This window comes from Falco punctatus (assembly GCF_963210335.1).
Source record: "Falco punctatus genome assembly, chromosome: Z".
In the NCBI taxonomy this organism is placed as follows: Eukaryota; Metazoa; Chordata; class Aves; order Falconiformes; family Falconidae; genus Falco; species Falco punctatus.
Genome location: NC_137586.1, coordinates 18,964,783 through 18,987,104, shown reverse-complemented (window position 1 = coordinate 18,987,104; position 22,322 = coordinate 18,964,783). Strand labels below are relative to the sequence as shown.

Genomic DNA, 22,322 nt, shown 5'->3' with positions numbered 1-22,322 from the left:
ATAACCAACCCATTTCCTCTTGTCCTATTACCTCCTACTTGGGAGAAGAGACTGACACCCACCTTGCAACGACCTTCCTTCAGGCAGCTGTAGAGAGTGATAAAATCCCCCCTGAGCCTCCTTTTCTTTTCCTTTTCCAGGCTAAACACCCCCAGTTCCCTCAGCCACTCCTCATAAGACCTGTGCTCTGGACCCTTCACCAGCCCCCTGCCCGTCTCTGGACACGCTGCAGCCCCTCTGCGTCCCCCTGGCAGTGAGGGGCCCAACCTGAACACAGGAGTCGAGGGGCGGCCTCGCCAGTGCCCAGTGCAGGGGGACAGCACTGCCCTGGCCCTGCTGGCCACGCTGTTCCCGGCACCAGCCAGGGTGCTGCTGGCCACCTTGGCCACCTGGGCACACGGGGGGCTCATGCCCAGCTGGCCACCAACCAGCCCCCCCAGGCCCTTTCCCCCCAGGCAGTTCCCAGCCCCCTGCCCCCAGCCCGCAGCGCTGCAGGGGCTGGTGTGACCCACGGGCAGGACCCGGCACTGAGCCTGGTTGAACCTCACACAACTGGCCTGGGCCCATCGCTCCAGCCTGCCCAGACCCCCTGCAGAGCCTCCTGCCCTCCCGCAGATCAACGCTCCCCCCAGCTCGGTGTCACCTGCAAACTTACTGAGGTTGCACTCAATCCCCTCATCCAGATCGCTGATGAACTTGGCCCTCAGCCCTGGGGAACACCACTTCTGACTGGCCGCCAGCTGGATGTAACTTCATTAACCCAGTCTTTGGGAGTGGCCATGCAGCCAGTTTGTTACCCAGGAAAGAGTACAGCCGTCCAACCATGAGCAGCCAGTTTCTTGAGGAGAAAGCTGTGGGAAATGCTGTCAAGGGCTTTACTCAAGCAGATAAATAACATCCACAGTCTTTCCCTCATCCACTAAGTCCACTTATTAATCTGCTTTGGCCTAGGCTGCTGCAGTATACAGCTTTTACTGCTCCTCTTGAACATCATCCAAAAAATGGGAACTTTTCCTCAAAAAAGAATTCAGATTTTCTGTGCCCAGTTTGGTGTATGCAAGTTACTTTTAATGAGTTATGTATGTGATTTCATCTACAGTCAGAAGTAAACCATCCCTCTGCTGAATTTCAGAACTGAGACTTCTGAACCATTACTGAAACAAAGGTTAATTCACAGTATATATAAAACAGTTTCAAGACAGGTGCTGAAATGTCAATACTATCACTCTAGTTAGCCTGTCATGTGTGTAATAGAGTCCGTTTCTACATGTTCTCATAAGGCTGGAAAAACCACTTTAGTACCATCTCAAGTGCACTTGATAGCACTGCTCTTGAATGCTTAGTCCTGAGTAGCAACTCATCCTATTTTGTCTTGGCCTGATACAGACTAAAAACATCTGTGAGATGGTTGCAACTAACAGCTGATCCTTAGCACAGTTGAACAATGTTTCTAGTGTCTCCACAGTGACCAAACCCTAAAACTGCCTTTCCAATATTTTTTCTCTTGAACTACAGGATATACATTATCAGTGGAATATTCTGCCTCAGAGATGGAAAGGATATTTTCTGGCAGTTGTTCTAATTTTGAAATCGGTATCATTTATTCACTATGAAAGTCCTTTTATTGGCATATATTAGGGGGCAACTTTCACAAAAATGCCTATCCTGTAGAAACTCCAGGCTAGATACCCACAATGCAGCGTCACCAGCCCTGACTGGGAAGCCGCTTACAGCACACATGTTGAACTGGACAACTTTTAGCTAAAACAAACAGTATTGATGTACCCTACTTAAAACGATTGAATCAAATCATAGCAATTTAAAACAGTTCAAACCCACATTTCAGACAAAACCACTGAAGCTTTTTATAATGATGATGGAAGCTATGCTATTCCATATGCACAAACAGTTAAATCATTTGGAACATTACCTGAGGGAGATTCGCTGCCGACAGCCTTTGTCCTCTATAGCCCAAATTTCCTAACACAAGCCGGGTCTTGAGAGACTATTTTTCACATAACTATTTGTCCAGACTCTTGGAATATGACCTAATTGGTGGCCAGAGATTCAAAATGTGATGCAAGAGCTTTATTTCTGTTCAGCTTTGTTCATTTTGTCTGTTATTTTCCTTGGATTTAACTATTCACTAAAAGTTATTTTATTCGATGTTCACCCAAAACAGCCAGTAACTGAGACATAGGTACCATTTCTCAGATGTGTTCTAGACAAGCTGAGCATTTAGCTCCTCTTATATTTAACAGTCCCACTTTTTCCTAATATAAAAGGTCAACATGGCCTAAACTACTGTATTTTTTGCTAATTCATTAGAACTCATTTTTCTGTTGTATTCAACACATGCTGGGCAGCAGTAAGAAGATAACTGACAACTGGTTAATAATTCAATGTCAGGATGCTCCTCTCCCTTCTATTTCATTTGTGTTCACAAGACAAGGAACATTTTAGTACTTACAGAACCAAATGGGGCTCTAGATAATCCAAAGGAATCCCTGTTGATCAAGTTCTAGCATATGCATGTATACATAGGAATACAGGGTCTACAAAAGCACTGGAAATAGATTAACCCAACCACAATATGCAGTTAAAAGTTCTAAATAAACACAGTGTTACTCTACTAGCCTTGCAAACACCAGCTCACAGAAGAGTTCAGTTTCAAAATAAGTTACAAGAGCAGTAAGGCAAACAAGCACAACCATATCCCATTTTCCACACCTGTTCTTGCTTCTTCTTTCTGATACGCACATAAAATCCACGCATAAGGTGATGTTAGGCTTTAAAAAAAACAACAACCAAACCCCAAAAAACCCAAGCATGACAAAGCCAACAAATCCATCAAAATAGGACTTAATGATTTCTAACAATAAGATTCACACATCTGGAAGTAACACGAGCGAAGGGGTCTTTTTTTAATTAAAAGTTAAATATTAACCTCTGGAATACAGTTTAGTTACAAATTGCATGGAAATAATAGTTTTATTGTGCTTAGCAACATTATTAGAAAAACAGAACATTCATGTAATGTGTTAAATTGGTTTTAATGGGTTGTAATTAATCCTATTTAAATTAGGAAATATATTGCAGCAACTTAAAATAAGTTAATACAGTACTCTACTTTTCCATGAGGTTTAATAGGTGCCCAGAGAACTTCTCCTAGTCCTGAAAAGAGTTGAAAACCACATCAAACCCCTTTGTGAAGACTTTCCTTGCTAATGGGATACAAATTATTGTCCATTAAAAGAACATAGATTACTGGATATTTTACAGCATTATGGAAACTACTTCAAAAACTTAACTAAATCTACAAATGAAAATTTTAAATTGTTATTCTAATTTCCCATCATTTTATTTAGGGCTCTACAATAACCTGGAAAACAAAAAGATTTGCGCATCTAGAACGTGCACCAACATACTGTAGAAAAATACTATCCAGTCTGACATTTAATGTAATACTTGAAAAAAATGAGCATAAAACAATCATTCAGATACATTACATGTATCAAAATTAAAATTACTCAACAACTGCTACTATGAGATCTCAAACCCCAGCCCCAGCAACTATGATACGAGTGTCGTCTATGACAGAAATACCCACTTAACTTACAATTCATTTACACTAACACTAAGAGAACAGAATAGTTATATTGCAAATCAGTATCACTTTAACTCAACTGGAAGTGTAAACTGTCATAGCTAGACAGGGTAATGTACAACCCTAACTTAGGATAATGTACATTTAAATACAAAACAGAGGATAGAAGAGTATTTATTTTGTGGGTTTCTCTTCGCACCGTAGCCTCTTTCAGATCTATGTATTCATCACCTGAGGTCACAATAGGGAAATATGATACTGTAAATTCAGGCATTATAAAAATGCTATTTAGATAATTATTTTTTTTTTATGTTAAAGAACAGTGCTACAATAATCAAACTCATTCATAATTTGTTTAGGGAAATGTAGGTCTACTGACTTGGAGAATCTTATTTACATAGTGACTCACAAAACCCTATCCATTAAATGAAATTTCCTGAATCCCAAGTTATGCAACTAGATTAGTAAGACAATCACATTCACTAGAATACAGTATTATTTTTTTCCCTGATTTTTAAACCTAAAATTATACTACTACTTCCTAAAATCAGAAAAAAGTTTACATAAAGAACTGTATTTTTTTACCTGTGAGTAGGTTATTATTGCTACATCTACATTACAAAGCATGAGAAAAAAAAGCCCTAAAGAGTAAAGTAGGTGCATTTTTTTCCAATAGCCTGTTAAACGTTAACTAGATTGTGACAGCTGACATTACAAATTTTCGATTTATAAATACAAATTCAAAATATTTCTCAAGTAGTTAATATAGCTTTAGGAATACAAGGCAGTACATACAATATGAACTGTCTGGTATATATGATGGGAATATTTTTTTTCCCCTGAAGATTCAAAAGTGATTTGAAAACCAATGAAAAGCATGCTTCTGCTGTGATGCATTCCCCCTCAGAAGTCTTACAAAAATTATACTATTGAATAATGTAAACATAAGTGTCAGGTTGCACCTAGAGTAACAGACCACACATTATGGAAGAACTTACAAGAAAAGATTGCCAAATTTCTGATCTGCTACTGATTAGCAGAAGAATGTTATGCATTTGTTCCTAGTTGTAATCTAACCTTCATGCATATTCAAAAGCTAAAGTATATGTGCATAGTAACAATAATCTTGCATGCTGCTTCTTTACACAGTTCCTTTAATAAAATGGGTCCTAATGAAGATAGTTTCAAGAATCTGGCAAATAATGTATACTTATATATCCAGATTTCAAAAAGAACAAACTGTTATAAATTACAGTTCATATTGATCCTTGGCCATGATATAATAATAATAATAAACAAGGTATTCATCATTTTATATTGCTTAATACTTTGAATTCCATATTGCCTTCACATAGTTACGTTTTACTAATGCTCCTCTTAAAAATGTATGAAGCATTGCTGCTTTGTAGTTCCCATTTATACAGCTTTCCTAGAAGAACGCAGAATACCATACTGAATGTCTATTGTGCAAAAATAACCCTGAAGGCTGTATCATAGCAGTATGCAGTAGAAAACCCTTACCAATTTTTCATCAACTGTGATGAGTTGCGTGTCTCGAGTTTGGTCCTGTGCCAGCCGCCATGTGGAAGTGCTCAGTGACCTGCGGTGCAAGACTTGAAGTTAAAAAATGATTCATGCAATGAGAAAATAGAGGCAGACAAATCTTACATAAACAAGTTACTTTAACAATATCCGTCTTGTAAAAAAAATTGAAGAGGGAGAGATGAGGGCACAAAAATCCTTTTTCTCCCCAATTAGTTCTGTCTGCTGAGTTTTTGGCAGACTCCCACTTAGCAGTTCACAACAGGCTGCACTTTATGTCAGCCTACAGGCTCTCTGTCACAGACAGACTGCCAGTGGCAAGGACTGTACTACTCTATATGAATGTACAGTAGCTGGTTTGTCACGAACAGACAGAAAAATACAAGGCTGCTGCAAGCATTCTGGAACTCCGATCCTTAAAATGATGGCATCAAAGGAAAAAAATCCTCAATCTATTTGTAATGGTAAAGCTCCAGTTCTACACTTTAACAACAGAACATTAACAAATTAAAAAGAAAAAAAAAAAAGAAAAAAAAACAACAAAACCAAAACAAACCCTAAGCTGAGAATTCAAACAAAATTTTCTGGTTTTGAGTGGGAAAGCTCACAAGTATTTTCTTCATCACTAAATCAGTATTGGTCAGCTTATTTGTTTCCAAGAAATATGATTAATCTTCTTGCATAACAACTAAACCTGTAAGGTACATATGGAAACATAGAATCCAATTCCACATTAATGATTTAAGAAGTAAAATCTCCCTTCATTTGCATTGTCACTAATGTCAGGATTGGGCCCTCCGAGTATATATCATCTTTTGACAAAATAATACAACAGTGAGTGAAACAAGCCAAAAAGCCCAATTCCCTGAGCTAAGAGTGTGCTTCACATTAAATTAAGGTCATTTTAAACAAATAAGGCACAAAAAAGCAAAAATACAGACATGAGAACAGTAACAGGGATGAAGCCCACTTTCATTTTGACTGTTCTTCAGATGATTACCTACTTTTGAAAAGCCAGGCATGCTTGCAGATGCAAATGAACTCTGAGATTTTGCCTATGGGAACTTAAAACCGTACTGCTAGTAATTTAAGCTATTCGTAATTTTTATCTAATTTTTGAGGAAAGCATCCATAGATGCCTTTAAAAACAACCCAGCTTTTAAAGCCAAATTCCAAGACTTCCATAAAACCTGCAATACTATCCAAACTAACCCTTCCCCACATAAACTGTAACTGTTAAATAGTCAATAAAATGAAAGGTGTTTCAGGGCCAGATAACTTGCACACAATCATCCAAAACTTGTAGACTTAAAAAATCATTATCTTCTACCACATTATACTAAACCATGGAAACATGGAAGACCTAACTGGGGAAACAGTCTCCGTAACGCATGCATCTGCCACGTCTTCTGATCTCAAATCCCCCCCCTAATTTTTGTTGATTCTGGTGAGAATGCATTTGAAGATATGAACTTGATCATTTAATTAGTCTAGCTGCACTGGATTTAACACAGTAACTAAATAAGAATTCAATTTTCAGGCAATATTAGCATGGTAAAGTTTTTAGTGGGTAAAACCTACACTAGACAGGAATTTGAAATCAGTGACTAAAGAAAGCCACAAGAATCTTACAAAACTAAGCAAATGGAATGAAGTTCAGTTCAGTAATATTTCAAATGCAGATTTCCTCAAATCCATACTTCTAACACAGATTACAGTCTACTAAATTACCTTCCATCCGCCAGTAACAACTTAAAAAAATCCCCACATCATGAAAAACTAATTCAAAGTACAAAGTTTACAGTATCACCCAACTTCATGACATGGACAGACATCTATTCTTGTTTAGAATTACAAAATCCACCAGAAGGGTATTTTGAAGAACAAGATGGAAGTTTTCAAGCATAAGGGAGCACAAGAATTTCATAAACATCAAAATGATAACTACCATGTTAGCTTAGACTCTGTCCCAGAGAGCTTTTGGTTCAACACAGCTGTTATTTTTTAATTTGAACATGTAAAAAAATACATCATAAAAACACAACAGACAGATACTGCAAAATGCTACAAGAAATGGCTCTTAGATGTCCTTATTCAAAAACACGCCAGAGCAGTTATCCTAAATCAGAACAGGAGCATTATGCTTGAGTTCCAGTGATAGCAGCTGAAGCCACAAAATTTAAAACCTTAAACAAGGCAAAACCATTGTTACAGGAAAATCAGTTTCTCCCCCGCTCCAGTAATTTTAGTATCGAAGTATTATTCTGCAGCTATTCTAGAACATCACATGATACAGTGTTCAGTACACCTCTTAATATATGACCAAAACAGGACATTGGATTATGCAATCAAAATGGTCCTTTCTGGATAGAAAATCATCTAAACTATGAAACAAGAAGTTTGATGAACCTTGCTCTGTGGAGAGGTCTGATGACTATGTAAACATTTGAATATGCCATGATTTAAGCAACAGGGTAATCAGAATCATGGATTTTCTTCTAATGTATATGACATTTGGAACAGATTTTAGCACAATTCAGTTTGCATTTGGCTGTTTTGTGTTGTTGTTTGGGGGGGGGGGTGTGTGATGTGTGTTTGTGTGTTTATTTTTTGATTTGGAAAAGCATTAATCAGCTTTGCAAAATGTAAGCGCCATGCCCTTCCAAAATTATTTCCACTCAGCATTATGCCATTTGAAATTGTTTTTCCTCAGATGATTGCTCATTTTGGAAATTTCTGTAATTGCAGGAAAAAAATAGATGTTTTTCATATCATTACAGTTGATAGGGAAGAGCAGGGTAAAAATCCCACCAGATCAAAGGTGAGCAGAATCTCTCTTAGATGCCTCTACACTGCATGCAGAGGGAGCTGATTTTTTTTGCACAAGATGTCTCTGTCAGCTGGGATAAACTGCAAGGCATCACACCTTACAGCTGGTCCATGATGTTTCAGCTCTTCTACAAAAGCAGGCAGATAGTTTACTAACCTGTCAACTTCTGCTCCTCTTCATCATTTCTCAAAGCCCTTTCTCTTGACTACAGCATTCTGGAAAAAGCCCAACTGTTACTGGAATTTGCAGCCTTGTACATTTCTTAAATGCCCAGCCTTCTGCCATCCCTGGATTGCAATGAGTTGGAAAGAACATACTTTCCTTAAGAATTTCCTATCTGAAAAGTGGTTGAAAACTGACATTTGGACTAGACTAGGAATGTGAACTGTAAGTCCACGGAGGTCTGGCTGTGTAAAAATACATAAAACACCAGTTTTGCTTTAAATGTGATAGGTTGCTGGTATTTCCATTTGTTGCATCTCTCATAGGAAAGTAACCTGGAGAAATACCAGCAACTCTGAAATACTACTATTTCGAAGTTAATAGAAAGTGTTACTTGATTCCCAGAGCACTTGTTTAATTTTCAACAGGTTTCACTGCAAGTTTGTCCCTAATGTCAGGCACTTAACTGAGAAGATAATCAGTAAACAGATCTCTTACGCACAATCCTCCCTTTTTAAATTCCCACAACTACAAGTATCATTTCGTCACTCAAGTTTCCCCTTGGAAATTGTATAAACTCTACAACATTTCTTTTACCTTCAAATTAAATGAATATGCCATCTAAATCACTTAAGTGACCATTCAATGTAAATCTTTTATTCTGTGCTCAACAGTAAAGTAATTCTCACAAAATTCCCAATACCTGCCTCTGCCCACATGTACCTTTGCCTTTAGGTAGCTTTTGTGACAGATAAACTTACAGTTCTGTAACTGTAAGTAAACTGTTTACAGTTCCATTCTCACAAGGTTCTCCTCCTTTCTTCTACTACTGACCTCCAGAAAGGTAATCTGCTTTCTCCCTTTCTCTTTGTAAGCAATATGGGTCCACATTATCCTGTTTTGCCTTTTTGACTTCTTACGCATTATTTTTTTCCTGTCAAAAAAGATCTTGGCATGAGGCCTTAAAAGCAGGAAGTTCCATTTCTTACCCTGTTCCAAGACCACTCAAACTCTGACTTAAAATTACTGTATGCAGAATACTTTAAATAATAATAAATAGCAGTGACAGAATCCTAAAGTTCAGAAACTATACAGAAAGTTTTACGTGTAATAGTTAGCAATAATAAACCCTGATACCTTCTAGGCTCATTAATGTCCCATTCAAAACATGTATCAGACAAACTTCCCTCACAGTTACTATCTAATAACAGTGTGACAAGACTCCAAGCTGGCCACAGCTCCATTGTGGATCTGCCCAAACATCTATCTTATAGTGAGCTCCCTAGTGATGACCAAACAAGCTTTTAAATGTAAAAGCCTGGCTTGGTTAGAATAGTTAGCCTTTTCAATCAAAAATACTTCAAATTTACACAGACAAAAATAAAATTAAGGTTTATTTTGAAAAGTCACCTATGTCCTTCATGATCTTGCTGATACTTTCCCACAGTATCCGACATTAATGTATGTGGTTAATCCAATCTGTAGCTTCTTTCATTATAACCAACCCTTCACAAGGTCTTCTAGTCCCTAAAATGTTTTTCTTTCATCAAAGAGAACCGGGTGTATGGCTTGTAGAGATGCCACACTTAGTCCACAGTAAATGTGGATGTCTTTTATACTGTGTAGAGAGACATGAGCAGAAATCTGTCAAAGACTATACTACATGGTGTTCTTATTAAATACTTGTAAAAACACTCTCACAATAGCTCAATGACATGGAATGAATTCATGATCACTACTAGTGAAAATATGAATTTGTAGAGTTAAAAAATTTCTATAGGTATTGGGTAACCTGGAAAAAAAATAATAATGTGATCATCTAACCATGTGTCGTCCACAAGAAGCATGTGCTCCCACCATTATATGCTGTTCCAGCAAAGTCACAAATGGGTTCCACATCTCTGCTACATAAATGGAGGGGTCCATTGAGAAGCTGCTGGAAGCTCTCCAGTCCTATGCCACAATATTCACATCAGTATCAGGTCTCTTGACCATCTTATCCCACTGTGGGATAAGGACATAACAAGGTTCCTTGTTGCAGAGGATGTATTTATGGCTTCTTTTCCCTTGTTATGTTAAGAGGCCCCAGCTCTGTTGATGCCATTAGCCAAGCTCTGTTGAACTGGAGAAACCAAACAGTAAAAAAAAGAACAGTGAAAGTATTTTGTGATATCAGGATGTAGGATATTAAGGCATTTGATGTGAACGTTTATCTTGGTAGTTTTGGATATCTGTAGCCAATCTCTAAAATTCAACAAACTTAAACTTCTTAAATATCTGCTAAATAACTTACGCTTAACCCTACACGATATAAACGGAAGTCTTACAGAAGAGAATGCCAGCCACAGAGCCTGTGGAAATGCCACGAAGAATCCTCCACAAGCCTAATGGAAGGCAAGAAGCTGCCATATTTCCAAAGCACGAATTTGCCATCCACAAAGAGCAATGATGTGACTAGCGTGTAACATAACACAGAGATGCAAACACTCATATTTACCTGATCTAATTCAGTAGCTGAGATTTAATCCATTGCACAAAAATAGGCTTCTTAACCTTTGGCAACACGTTTGATCTATTAGCACCCCCTTTTGGTCAACTGTTGGAGACATGTTAAAGAAAACCAGGTATCGCAGCACAGGTAATCAGATCACAACACAGAGATGAAGCAAATCCTTGATGAAAACCTCATGAGCCTCATGAAGAATGAGGGCAGTCATTAAGAAGTAAGTCTAAATGCTGTTTTAACTGTTCTCATACTGAATGATCAGGGCACCAGTAGGTGTGGATATACATACATGCAGAAGCAGAAGCCGTGATGAACCATTAAAAACCTTGAACAGATTCTTAGAAAACCAACCTTTTTTAATATTATGGCATTTATCAGGAATAATAAAAGCTTCACAGCATACAGCCACCATAATGACATTAAATTCTGAACAAAAAGAACATGGAAACACTGCCAGCTCAGAACTTCCACAGCATCCAACCTAGCCACACGCTGCAATTAAGTAGACTAAAACCAAACCAGTATAATGTTCTGCCATATAAAATACAGACATTAATGACTGCCTGTTACATGATGTCGAATACAGTACAGATCACAGAATGCAGCCCCCATATAATGTGTTTTATAAAGACAGCTTGTAAAGTTGAACTTGTGAGAGATGAACTTTAAGTGGAGTGGGATAATAGTTCCTCAGTATTAGATTCACAGTTGTAATTAAAGTGATAAAGACCTAACAGAGTCAATGGTATTTTATTTTTACCAGGATACGTTTATTATTCCTATTACATCCCAACATAAACAAACTATGAAATATAATGCCAAATACTGCCTGTGGAGACCATGTAGTTCTATTTTGTAGTGTGAACTGCAGGAATAACTTTTGGGTTTGGAAGGAAAGCAAGCTCCCTGTTTATACAGTTACATTCTCAGGCAATATTGACACATCGTAATTCTTCCTTCGCCTACAAAATGATGTTAAATTATAAACACAGTAAATTACATTTCTGAATGGATGAAAGGAATACCTATTTATTTAATTTAAACTACTGAAATTTCTATATTAAGTGGCAAAAAAGATCAACATTGATACAGAAATTTATTAACACTGCTTCTATGCAAAACGTGTATACATATATATTCCAGGTATGTGGAAAACAGGGCAGGAACTGATTGTGCTTTTGTTACGCAAATGTGCATTATTAAAAGAAGCAATGGTCATATAAAGGTACTGAATAAACATGAAAATAACTTTAAACATTTGACTTGTGACTTGTAACTCAGCGTGCATCTTCAAAGCTAAATTTTCTGTTCAACTGCCTTTAGAAACATTAAATTAGTTATATCTTCAAGTAGTAAATATTTAAGTAGAAAAGAATCTAATTTTAGTTATTTTATGTTCTACTTCAATTATCTTATGGATAGGAAAACGTTATTGATGTATCTGCAGACAACCAAGGTATCAACTGAACCACAGCACTATGCAAACATAGCCATAGTCCTTCCAGAACTACTGCGGGACCAGAGCAGTATAGCTGCTCCCGGCACCCCAGTTAACTCCCAGGACAAGTGTCAGCTCTCTTAAGACACAGCTTGACTTGCCCACCATCAGTTTCCCTCATTCAACCAGCTTTCTAATGGTCAACAAAGATGAAGATTAGCTCTGACTTAGTGCCAAGCCTGCACTGCCCCCAACTTAAACAGGCCCCCTCTGAGCTGCTCTCCAGCTAGCTAATTGAGCTGACACCATTTCGCACACAACAAAGGCAAGCACAACCCTTCAGAAGGCTCTGCAATAGCCATACAGTAAGCACAGGCCCATTCAACCTACTCCCGCAGAGCTATACGAATGTCTCCACTCTGCTTTTTAGCGTTGTGCCTTGTAGCAGCATTAATAAGGTGGGTACATGCATGGCACAAGCATATACACGATGAAAATAGCTTCAGCTGAGGAACAGTTCAGGCAAAAAGCACAGAGCTAGCTTGGGTTCAAGCTGCACATACTGAAACAATTCTCTGCAAGTCCCAGGCTGACAGCAGACTGTTTCTGCATGTGCTTGGATGCAAACTCTGTCACTTATCTGCAACTAAACTTCTGAACAAAGTCATACCAGTGCTTCTAGACCCTCATATGCATGAGATTCAAAGTATGCTAGTAGTCTCCCCCAGATTACAGCAAACAGACTGAAAACAGGTGAAAGGGGCTTAGCATGCTAAGAACAAAATGACCCAAAATTATTTAAATACTTTTGTCATAAAAATTATAAAACTTTTAATAAAAGGTGATCTGATGTACTACTTTTACAGCAATAGAATACATAATTTGTAAGATGTCCAACTGCTGCCAGGTGACAGGAATTCTGAACCACTGCCACCTGTACAGTTGCTGATCAGCAATTTCATGACACACTACTCTCCAAACGAGAAGATCTAATCTGAGAAATCAGCCTCAAATCACAATCCGAGAACAGCAGGTTCCCTTGTGAACCAGTGGAAACCTCTTGCAGGCACGTCAGCTGAAAAGCAAATACTAGAAACGCTACAAAGCCCATATCAACTATCAACTGAATTTTATGTATCTGGTTAGAAAGCCTAATAAAGTTATAAAGGAAGAGGGGAAAGTTATGTAGGGAGTAAATACAAAATAAACAGGTGACATATTTGCTCTGATTGTGCTTTCTAAATGTCAAACTTCTCCCCCCACACACACATTAAGGCATTCATACAACTAGACAGTAACTATAAACTGTGCTCTCTTTATAGTAAGAACAACAGAAGTCAAAGGGTTTAATTCCAAAACTGTGAGGAATGAAACTAATGTTCCACTACCCACCTCTGTCTTAGGGAAGTTTATGCATTTTGAACAAGAGCCTTTGAATCATGTAACATTAAGCAAAAAAAAATTAGTAAAGATTCCTCTGTGTTTGCAAACTGGTTTATGGCATAGTATGGTCCTGTGTTTCAGCCTCATCCTTTCCTCTTTATCCGACTATCCTTTCTATCCGACTGCAGTTGTAGGCTTAAGTAATACTTATTCTAATTACCTAAAGTAATAGCAATGTCTGTAAAACATGGCATATAAACAAAGGCAACTTCTTTCTTACATATATTTAATGCCCTCAAACAATTGAACTTAAACTACTGAACTAAACCATGGTACAAAAAACAATCCTATAAAGTGATACTGGAAAACTACATCTTGGTTTATAATGGTTAAAAAAAGTCCATGAAGCTATTTGGCTAGTAAGTCTCAGGTGTTGGGCAGCTATGAAAAAATGTATTTAAGACCTATATATTGATATGTGTTTGTAGTACTTTGTAAAAGCCACTTAAGAGGCAGGCAAATCCCTCACAAATGGAATGCAACATACAGAAGCCGGTCACTTCCAGAACCACATGCTCTCAGCAGCTGTTCTAGATAAGAATGGGATAATATAGCTAATATTACTGTGTACGATTTTATGCCACCTTTGCTTTGTCAGCTTTCATAGAATCACAGAATGGTTTGGGTTGGAAGGGACCTCAAAGATCATCTAGTCCCAATCCCCCTGCCATGGGCAGGGACACCTTCCACTAGTCCAGGTTCCTCAGAGCTCCACCCAACCTGGCCTTTAAACACCTGTCTCAGCCATCTTACTCTTCAATTTCCTTCCCAACATTAAGCTTTTGTCCTCAACTCCTTTTTGAACTGTTGCCACTCCACAGTTATCAGGTACCTTGGCTACTCTCCTTTGTATCACACACCTTAATCACACCACAGCCCATTTGTTAATTCTTCTGCCTATCCACATCATTCCTTTGTTGGCATATTTCCAACTTCCTTTTCACACACCTCTGAGTGGAACAACCCCCATGGTATCTCAATAAATCTTTGCCTACTGAGTTACATGCAGAGAAGATAACATCTTACAAGAAAGAATATAATCTGATTTTTCAAGTCAGCTTCTGCACTAACATTAACAGTCTGAACACAAACTCTTGTCAGACCATGCCATCAGGACCCTACAGGCACTAACAGGTCTTAATGGCCCTGACCAGCCTCATCCAGGGCCTCCATCACCACCCCCTGCCTGTGGCCCTGGAGCTCCATTTAAGCTCAGCTCTGGATCTTCCACCCTTGCCTAAGCGACATCATTAAGTGTATCTGCCTCTAGCCCTGGCTCTGGCTCCTGTCTCTCAGCCTGGCTAGACTCCTCACCCAAGCTGCAGTATGACTCCAGTCCTGTTCAGACCCTGTTGCCTGGATGGACTTCAGAAACACGTTGCAGCTTGTCTCCAAACATGTCTCTTTTGCTCCTGAAAGGACTCCTCAGACAGACCCTGGACCTCACTTATGACTGCTGTGTCTGGGACGGTTGATGGACCCCTATAACCAGCACCCAGCTCTCCTCATGTACAGATGCTGTAAGACTGTGCACTGGTCATGAGGGCACTGTGCCTGCTGGGATCAGGCTTGGCTTCCAGCTTGCCTTACCTTCAGGAGCAGCCAGCCTTTGCTGCTCCAGACTCTTCACTAGTCATTAATCCACATCAAATTCTAGGGAGATTGGAGTGTTTGCAGTGTATGCAACATATTTACACTTGTTTTTCAGCCTCATTACTTTGAAACAAATGCACAGGACTTAATTTTTATGTAATCTCTCTATAATGACCAATTCTAAAACTTATCTCTTTTTTAAAAAAGATACTAAACACACAGGTTTTTTTGTTGTGAGTACCAGTGTGATTAATTAGCTTCTACAATACACATCTGTCTTTAGCTTAAAACAAATGGTTGGCTGCAATGTAAGCAACATATGCAAGTGTCTCCAAGTCTTAAAATATTACCACATCAGAACTTTTAAGTGCTATTCTACGTGCAAGTGCAACTAACAATTACAAGGCACTAGTTCTGGGGGTGGGTGGGGGAAATCCTTTATTCTAGAGGGCACTGTATCAGCATCTGTAGTCTGATGAAGGATAAATTATTGTACATTAGAAAAATAATGTAATGAAACTACCAAGGTACTCAAATGACATCCACTTTAAAATAAAGCCTGAGTGCCCTGTTGTTCCATCAGTATCCTACTTCATTTTTTCCCCATTTATCACTGTTTATTAACATAAACACACCTTACAAGCATATTTGGAGAACTCAACCCGGGGAATAAAAATAACCTCATCAGTTTACCCTATTTGTGTGTTCTCTTATATGCTGACCTTCTCCTCCTCCACTGGTACTACTCTTTCTTTTTTCTAGTCTCTTTTCATATTCTTACTATCTGAGCAGCTATTAGCTCCCTGAAAGGAGACTCCTAGCCTTGCTATTGCTCACTCTTTTCTAAAGTGGAATAAACCCTTAAGGCAAAACTGGTGTTTCAAATGCAAACCTTATTCTTGAATTCCAGTTCAGACAACAACATTTGGATTATTTGTCTCTTTCTCCAGTAGGCACAATCAACACTGACATATGGCAAAACATCACGGCTGCAGAATTTCACTTCAAATAACTTAAGCAGCACATACAAATACTCCTTGAATACATGACAGAAAAGTCAAAGCTACTGCATGAAGAGCTCTGCTGTTTTTTCCCTTCATTTAAAATACAGTGGGTTTACTGAAAGCAGTAAGCGACTTGTTTATTCTTGGGTCTTTAAATAGCCACAAAATACATCTCTGGTTTTATAATGAAAGACGGTACTTCTGAACATTACTGACATCAGATACAACATCCAGAAAAATCTCTACTTAAAATTACTGAAAAATACAGAAAAGATGGAAAGTTAAACAGTTATCCTCTGCAACAAAATTCTGGCTTGGACTTTAATACAAATGGTATCACCAACAATACTTTAGTAGACTGACAGCAAATGACATCAGAAGTATTTACATATAAAGTATACAGTCAAAAAAGATAGGTCTTCAAATATTTCCTATAAAATACATCAAATCTGTTATTTAAAACCTAATGAATAGAAGCTGTTTACGAAATCTTTCATGTTAACACTCCAGGAATAAGCAGCTGTAAGAATTGTTTGCCCACACACATTCTGGAGCTGCCTACAGTCTGTCTAGTTGAGTCAGAAGCTAATTTACTTCCTCAACATCAGTCACAGGTCAAGGGAATATTAAGAGAGACAGAAATTCCTGCAACTAGAAAGTGGCTTGTTAACAAAACAGTACCTATACATACTGTTATACTGTCAGGAGGAAACAACTGCACTTTGAAACTCAGACAGAAATACACCATTCATTTCTTAGGAAATACAGAAACATGCATTATAAAGAAGGTAATGTTAAGTTTTTGGCCTGCCTCCTGCTAGCTTAACAGTTTTATTAGAAACAATAAAAGATGTAATCTTAAAAGACAGTTTGGAAGTACACTTTGTAACACAGAGAATCAAATTCTTACAAAAGAATTTAAAAATCTTACCAAAATCCACTGCATTGTCATGAGAATTAAAACATGTACATAGATAAAATATATAAATTATACAAACTTACTTAAACTATGAGTATAAAAAGTTTTTTTAAAAACTTGAGGGTTTTTTAAACTGTGAGGAGGTTCAAGCTTGCATGCTAACTGTATAAGCCTCTCAGCATTTCAGTCTCTTATAACAGACGATTTTATCTATGGCAGATGATTTGGCCAACAGCAGAAAAATCAACAGCAGCCTGGAAGGGTGGGGTATGTTTAATTTCTAGCTTTTCTTAAAATACTAAAAAATTTATGTCATGCCTTATGATAACAAAACAAACAAAAAAGGCAAACAGGCATGGTCCACTTTTAAAGAACCAAACGTGCAAGTTTAAGAACAGTTGTTTTACTACATCACAGAGAATTGCATAAATCATAGTAACTATGAACTACGATATTGCCTGTATCTCCAGAAATTTACCTTATGCCTAACACTGTTTTCAAGCATGCTTACAGCTCAGATTCCTTTTAAAACAACAACCTGACGGAAACAGTCACAAGGTTGGTGATGATGAGTAATTATTACTATACTAAATAGATGATTTGTCCATAGAATATTATACAAAGGCATCAGCAAAAGCAACATTCAAAATTGAGAATACAGATAAAAGCTGAAAGTATCAACCATATTAACTGTAATTGGTGTTTCCACCCTCAATATTCATCAATATGCACTTAAAAACAGGCAAGATCTCCCACAGTGCCACAGAAGACCTATCACATTGGTCTAATACACCAAGAGCTATACAATAGTTTAATTTCCTACTGTTGATTTCATTTGCATTTATCTCCTGCCAAAACCAGAGGTATTGGATACTGTTTTGCTTGTGTCTAGCTGTGAGTGAAAGGCCAAAGCAGCACTGTACTGAGGCAGATGGTATAAAATTTGCAAGTTACTTTGGGCTTTGGAATTTAACAACTTCTGAATCTCACTCGTGCATTTTGATTGTGCCTGCTTTTGTGCAGAACAGCTTTGAAAGCGACAGTTCCCATCAGTCAGAAATACAACCCATTCCAACTGTCTACTGGGCTTTTCCAACCATATAAAAATATTGCATCAAGTTCATATGTGTAATGGAATAACATGGTTAACTGAGCTGTAATGCTCAAACCTACATTAAAGCAACATCAAGGTCATTTTTATAACCCAAAATATATTATTTTCCCAGTATGAGTTAAATCTGCTAAATAGTATATATTAAGCCACCACCACTAAGGCAAATTTTATTATTTTGTTAACACAGATTTGAAATTCTATCTATTGACAGCTGGCATTCAAATTTGCCTTCTCCATGTATTCATACGGCATTTCATAATCTTTCTTTCAATTTATTCATTTGAAAAAACAAAAAGGTGCTTTAAGATACATTTCTGCTAAACTTCAAGATACCAGATATTTGGTATTAGGAAATAACAACATGAATTTCCATTAAAAAAGTCTTGGGTTTTGTTTTGAAAACCAAGTAAGCGTCATTTTCAAACACAGTGTCAGAAGCTAATTTAAATTGTTTAGTCCCTGAAGAAAAGTATTAGGTCCATCTACTTTGGGATACTAGTGCCAACAAGCTTCATCTCTACCCTCCAAGGCTTTTGTGTTTGGGGTTTTTTTTCTCTTTTGGTGGGGGTTTGGAGTTCTATTCATATCTCCGTTCTTCTTCTAATCTTCAAAGTAGAGAGAAGATTATTAGGTTCTCAGACCAGTAGATTTACAGGAAAAGTTATTCTAACATGCAATAATCCTTTTTTTAATGCTGCACCAAACTTTAGGTAAAGTGACCTGTAGTTCTGAGCCCACAACGACTAGTTCCACAGAGCTGGTAAGAAGAGCTTTCAGCTGTTCTAATGCAGAAGCAAGCACGTCACTTATTTACTAGTTATCTTTCAAGACAGAAACAGCTTAAACGTTTGTCTGTTTGTCTCTATTGCTGAAAAGACTGTCATTCCTTCCCCTTTGGGTTTCTAATTCTAAAAGTGAAGGAATGAAATGTATTAAAATATGTAACTCTGTAGCATATGTCCAATAAGGAACAGCAATTTAAGAAGCCTCATCAGGAACATTTTGCAGTCATAATGCCTGCTCTGCTTACTTCTCCACAACCACTTTAGAAAAACAGCCATTTCCAGAACAACACCTCTCTCCCTTGCCCCCATGCTCAAACTCTGGTTCTCCTACCCTATCTCCCCCTTCTGCCCCTCTTACATCTTTCTACCTCTTCCTCACCTAGACCAATATTGAAAGTACCTGAATGTTAAGACACATTATGGGCGTTCCATACAACTTTAAGAGTAAGAATGATCTGGATCTTAGCTCACTAGAAGTTGTGCATTAGAAGAAAGCTAAACTACATGATACATGGAATTTTTTCACTTTTTCATTTCTCCAATCTGTGATGGTATTCTTCACTTTGATAGCAACATCCTACTGCTCTGAAGTTTCATCACACCCAACATCTCCACTTCTCCATGGGGGCTTTCCAAAGCTTCCTCTTTCAATTTTAAAGGAAAGCGGGACCACTCCTATAGCCTACTTCCCATAATGCCAGAGAAGCCAAATGTGGAAATCTGAAACACCATTCTGGTTCACCAGAGCCACTCTGACCTTCTAATAAAGGCACCCATGGACAAGACATCAGCCATGAATATGACTGGTATGTTGTTGTCCCATCACACCCTACACTACAGAGGCAAGTAGTGATGGATTAGCAACTTTGATATTCTATATACAGTACTGTAAAAGGGCTCAAAGTCATTCTACTTGTCAGAAATCTTCTCCTCTCTCTCCCTTAAAGCATGCAAAACTAATGGGGAAAGACAGCCTTCCTTCACAAGAGCCAGACACCAGATCATCATTAAAAGACATGTGACTAAAAAATCACCACTGATGATGCTTTCAGTCACTATGAATATGCAAGATTTGGCTGCAAAACCCTGTCTTATCCACACAATCACTATTTGAACTGCATGGACAAAGTCAAAGGGAATGGGTTTTAAATAAATTCTACACTCTAGATATACAGAACATCTACTTCTCTGAAACTACTGCTTCAGGCTGTCTGCAAGATCAAGCGAATACTCACTGCTGCCTCGAGTCTTGTTTTTAAACTTGTGCTCTTTAAGCGTACAAATGGCAGTTTTTCATCTTTCTCTCCCCTTGCCACGTCCATTTGTCTCTCCACATCTTTCACCTTGAGTCTGCTCCAAACCTCACATCACCACAATCTTGCAACCAAAAAACTCCCTGGAGCTTTATTCCACATTTCAGTTCTCAGTTGTACTATTGTGTAGTCTGATTCACTGTACTTTCTCTGATATGCATTAAAAACAAAATCAATATTCAAGATAAAATTGTAAAATTCAAGTTAAATGTATGTTTTAACAGGTCTTTTTCCCCTACGAATAACCAAAGTGAAACTACGTATAAATACAAGTTATACAGCAAGGGCAAGACCTCAAAAAACTTTTTATCCTGGTCTTATCTTGAAATTTTACTACAGGTACTGTTTGCAGATGCAGTTAGCTATTGAAATTAATTTTGATGAAGTGCTGCAGAACTGTTTTTTTTTAAATAACGAAAACCAAAGCTTCTGATGCATCTGAACCTGGCACCAGCACACATACATTATCCTGCACAGTGTATGAGAGGAAGTAGAAGATATGCATTACAGCTGGATGAAATAGTAAGTGATGTAACTGCTGCAACACACTACTTACTCCAAACTTTACAAAATTGTCACACTGGCTAGCACTAACACCAGCTAAATAGTGCTTCTATTAACCAGATGCATCTCTGTGCGTCTTTGTGTAGCACTTTGGTCTACCCAGATCTGGGAAGTCTACTAAGCCATATTTTAACATATGGCTTAGTATGAATGTGCTACAAAAAAGTCAACACTATTCTGAAGAAAGAAAAAAACCCTCAACAAAACAAATAATAAAACAACAAGCCCATTATCTTGAGGGGAAAAAAACCACCTTTTTTTGAAAAGCTAATAAACATTTTTTTCTGTTATTCATGAAAAAGCAAGACAGAAAATGAAACAGGTATCTTCTGTAAGTCTTTTCCTTTCCCACAAAAATGGTTTCCCCCTCTTTCTACTGAGGGGCATGCTTGCTTATGTAGAACATAACTGAAGAGCAAGATTTAAATGGCATCCCAGGTTTCTTCATTCTCTTGAGCATATAGCATGAATTGAATAACAGGCTTTCTTCTACAGAAATGCCTGTAACTTTTTGCTTTCATAGCCTCATGTTTCCATTTATGATGAAGCAGCAAAACACTTCCTGTCATGCTCAGAGTTCTTAAAACAGTTACAAGAGGAAGGTAATACATTTTGAAGAATTATCATCTATCACTGAGAAGCGAGAAGAACAAGCCATTATCATGGTATGTAGGGACTATGTGGCCAGGTACTACATCTCCCTTCTGCAACAGAAATTGGTACCTTTGTACCCTGACTGCAATACTTTGTGAAATAAAGGGACTCTGAAACACTAAGTGGTTTTGGAACAAACAGCTGATTCCCAGCTCATTACAGATTCATCTTAAGTCTCTTCCCAGCTCCATGTACCCACATTTTCTAATGCAAGGAGACACTGCAATCTTTCCCAAGACAATGAACGACACTTACAAGTCCCTCCTATGCTTTCATCCAATTCACATGAGACTTAAAGAAATATAACCGTATTACTTACATTATACCAAATCAAACTGTGGCTGCAGATAAGAGGTAAAACCTGAAGTAATTAGGTAAGACAGACAAAGAAGGTACAACTTTCATCCTAAAGAGGTCAAATTCAAAAGGGCACATTCAACGTAACTTCAGGCTCCTGAAGCCTTGACAGACCTTAGAGCACAAAAGCTTCAAAACTGATCCAAGAAAAGGAGGCACTTCCACTTTCTGGATCAGCTCAAACCATCTGCTGATGGTCTACTAGGCTCACCACTAGACAGAATCATGATGGACTCAGTAACCACTGCTTCAGTGATTTAAACTAGGCACACAGAACTTCATAAAGATATAAGGAATGTCGCTGCCAGTTCTTCTAACTTTCCAGACTAAACGCTTATTTCCTTATTGTGTTACCAGTAACTACTTCCAAATTATCAAGCAGCTTGGGCATGCATATTTTGAAGTGCTTAAACATTAGAGGGTGTCATATCTGTAAGAAACAAATACAACTCATGGAAATGAGAACAGCATCTCTCTTGTGACTACCAGAA

The 22,322-nt window shown here is 37.9% G+C and overlaps 1 protein-coding gene across 1 annotated transcript in view; it reads right to left on the bottom strand.

Moving 5' to 3' along the window:
* NDUFS4 (NADH:ubiquinone oxidoreductase subunit S4) overlaps positions 1-22,322 on the bottom strand; it is a 48,371-nt gene that overhangs the window by 22,768 nt on the left and 3,281 nt on the right. The window contains exon 2 of the mRNA XM_080373117.1: positions 5,129-5,207. Coding sequence (XP_080229243.1) covers positions 5,129-5,207 — 79 coding nt within the window. The remainder of the gene's footprint in view (positions 1-5,128; positions 5,208-22,322) is intronic.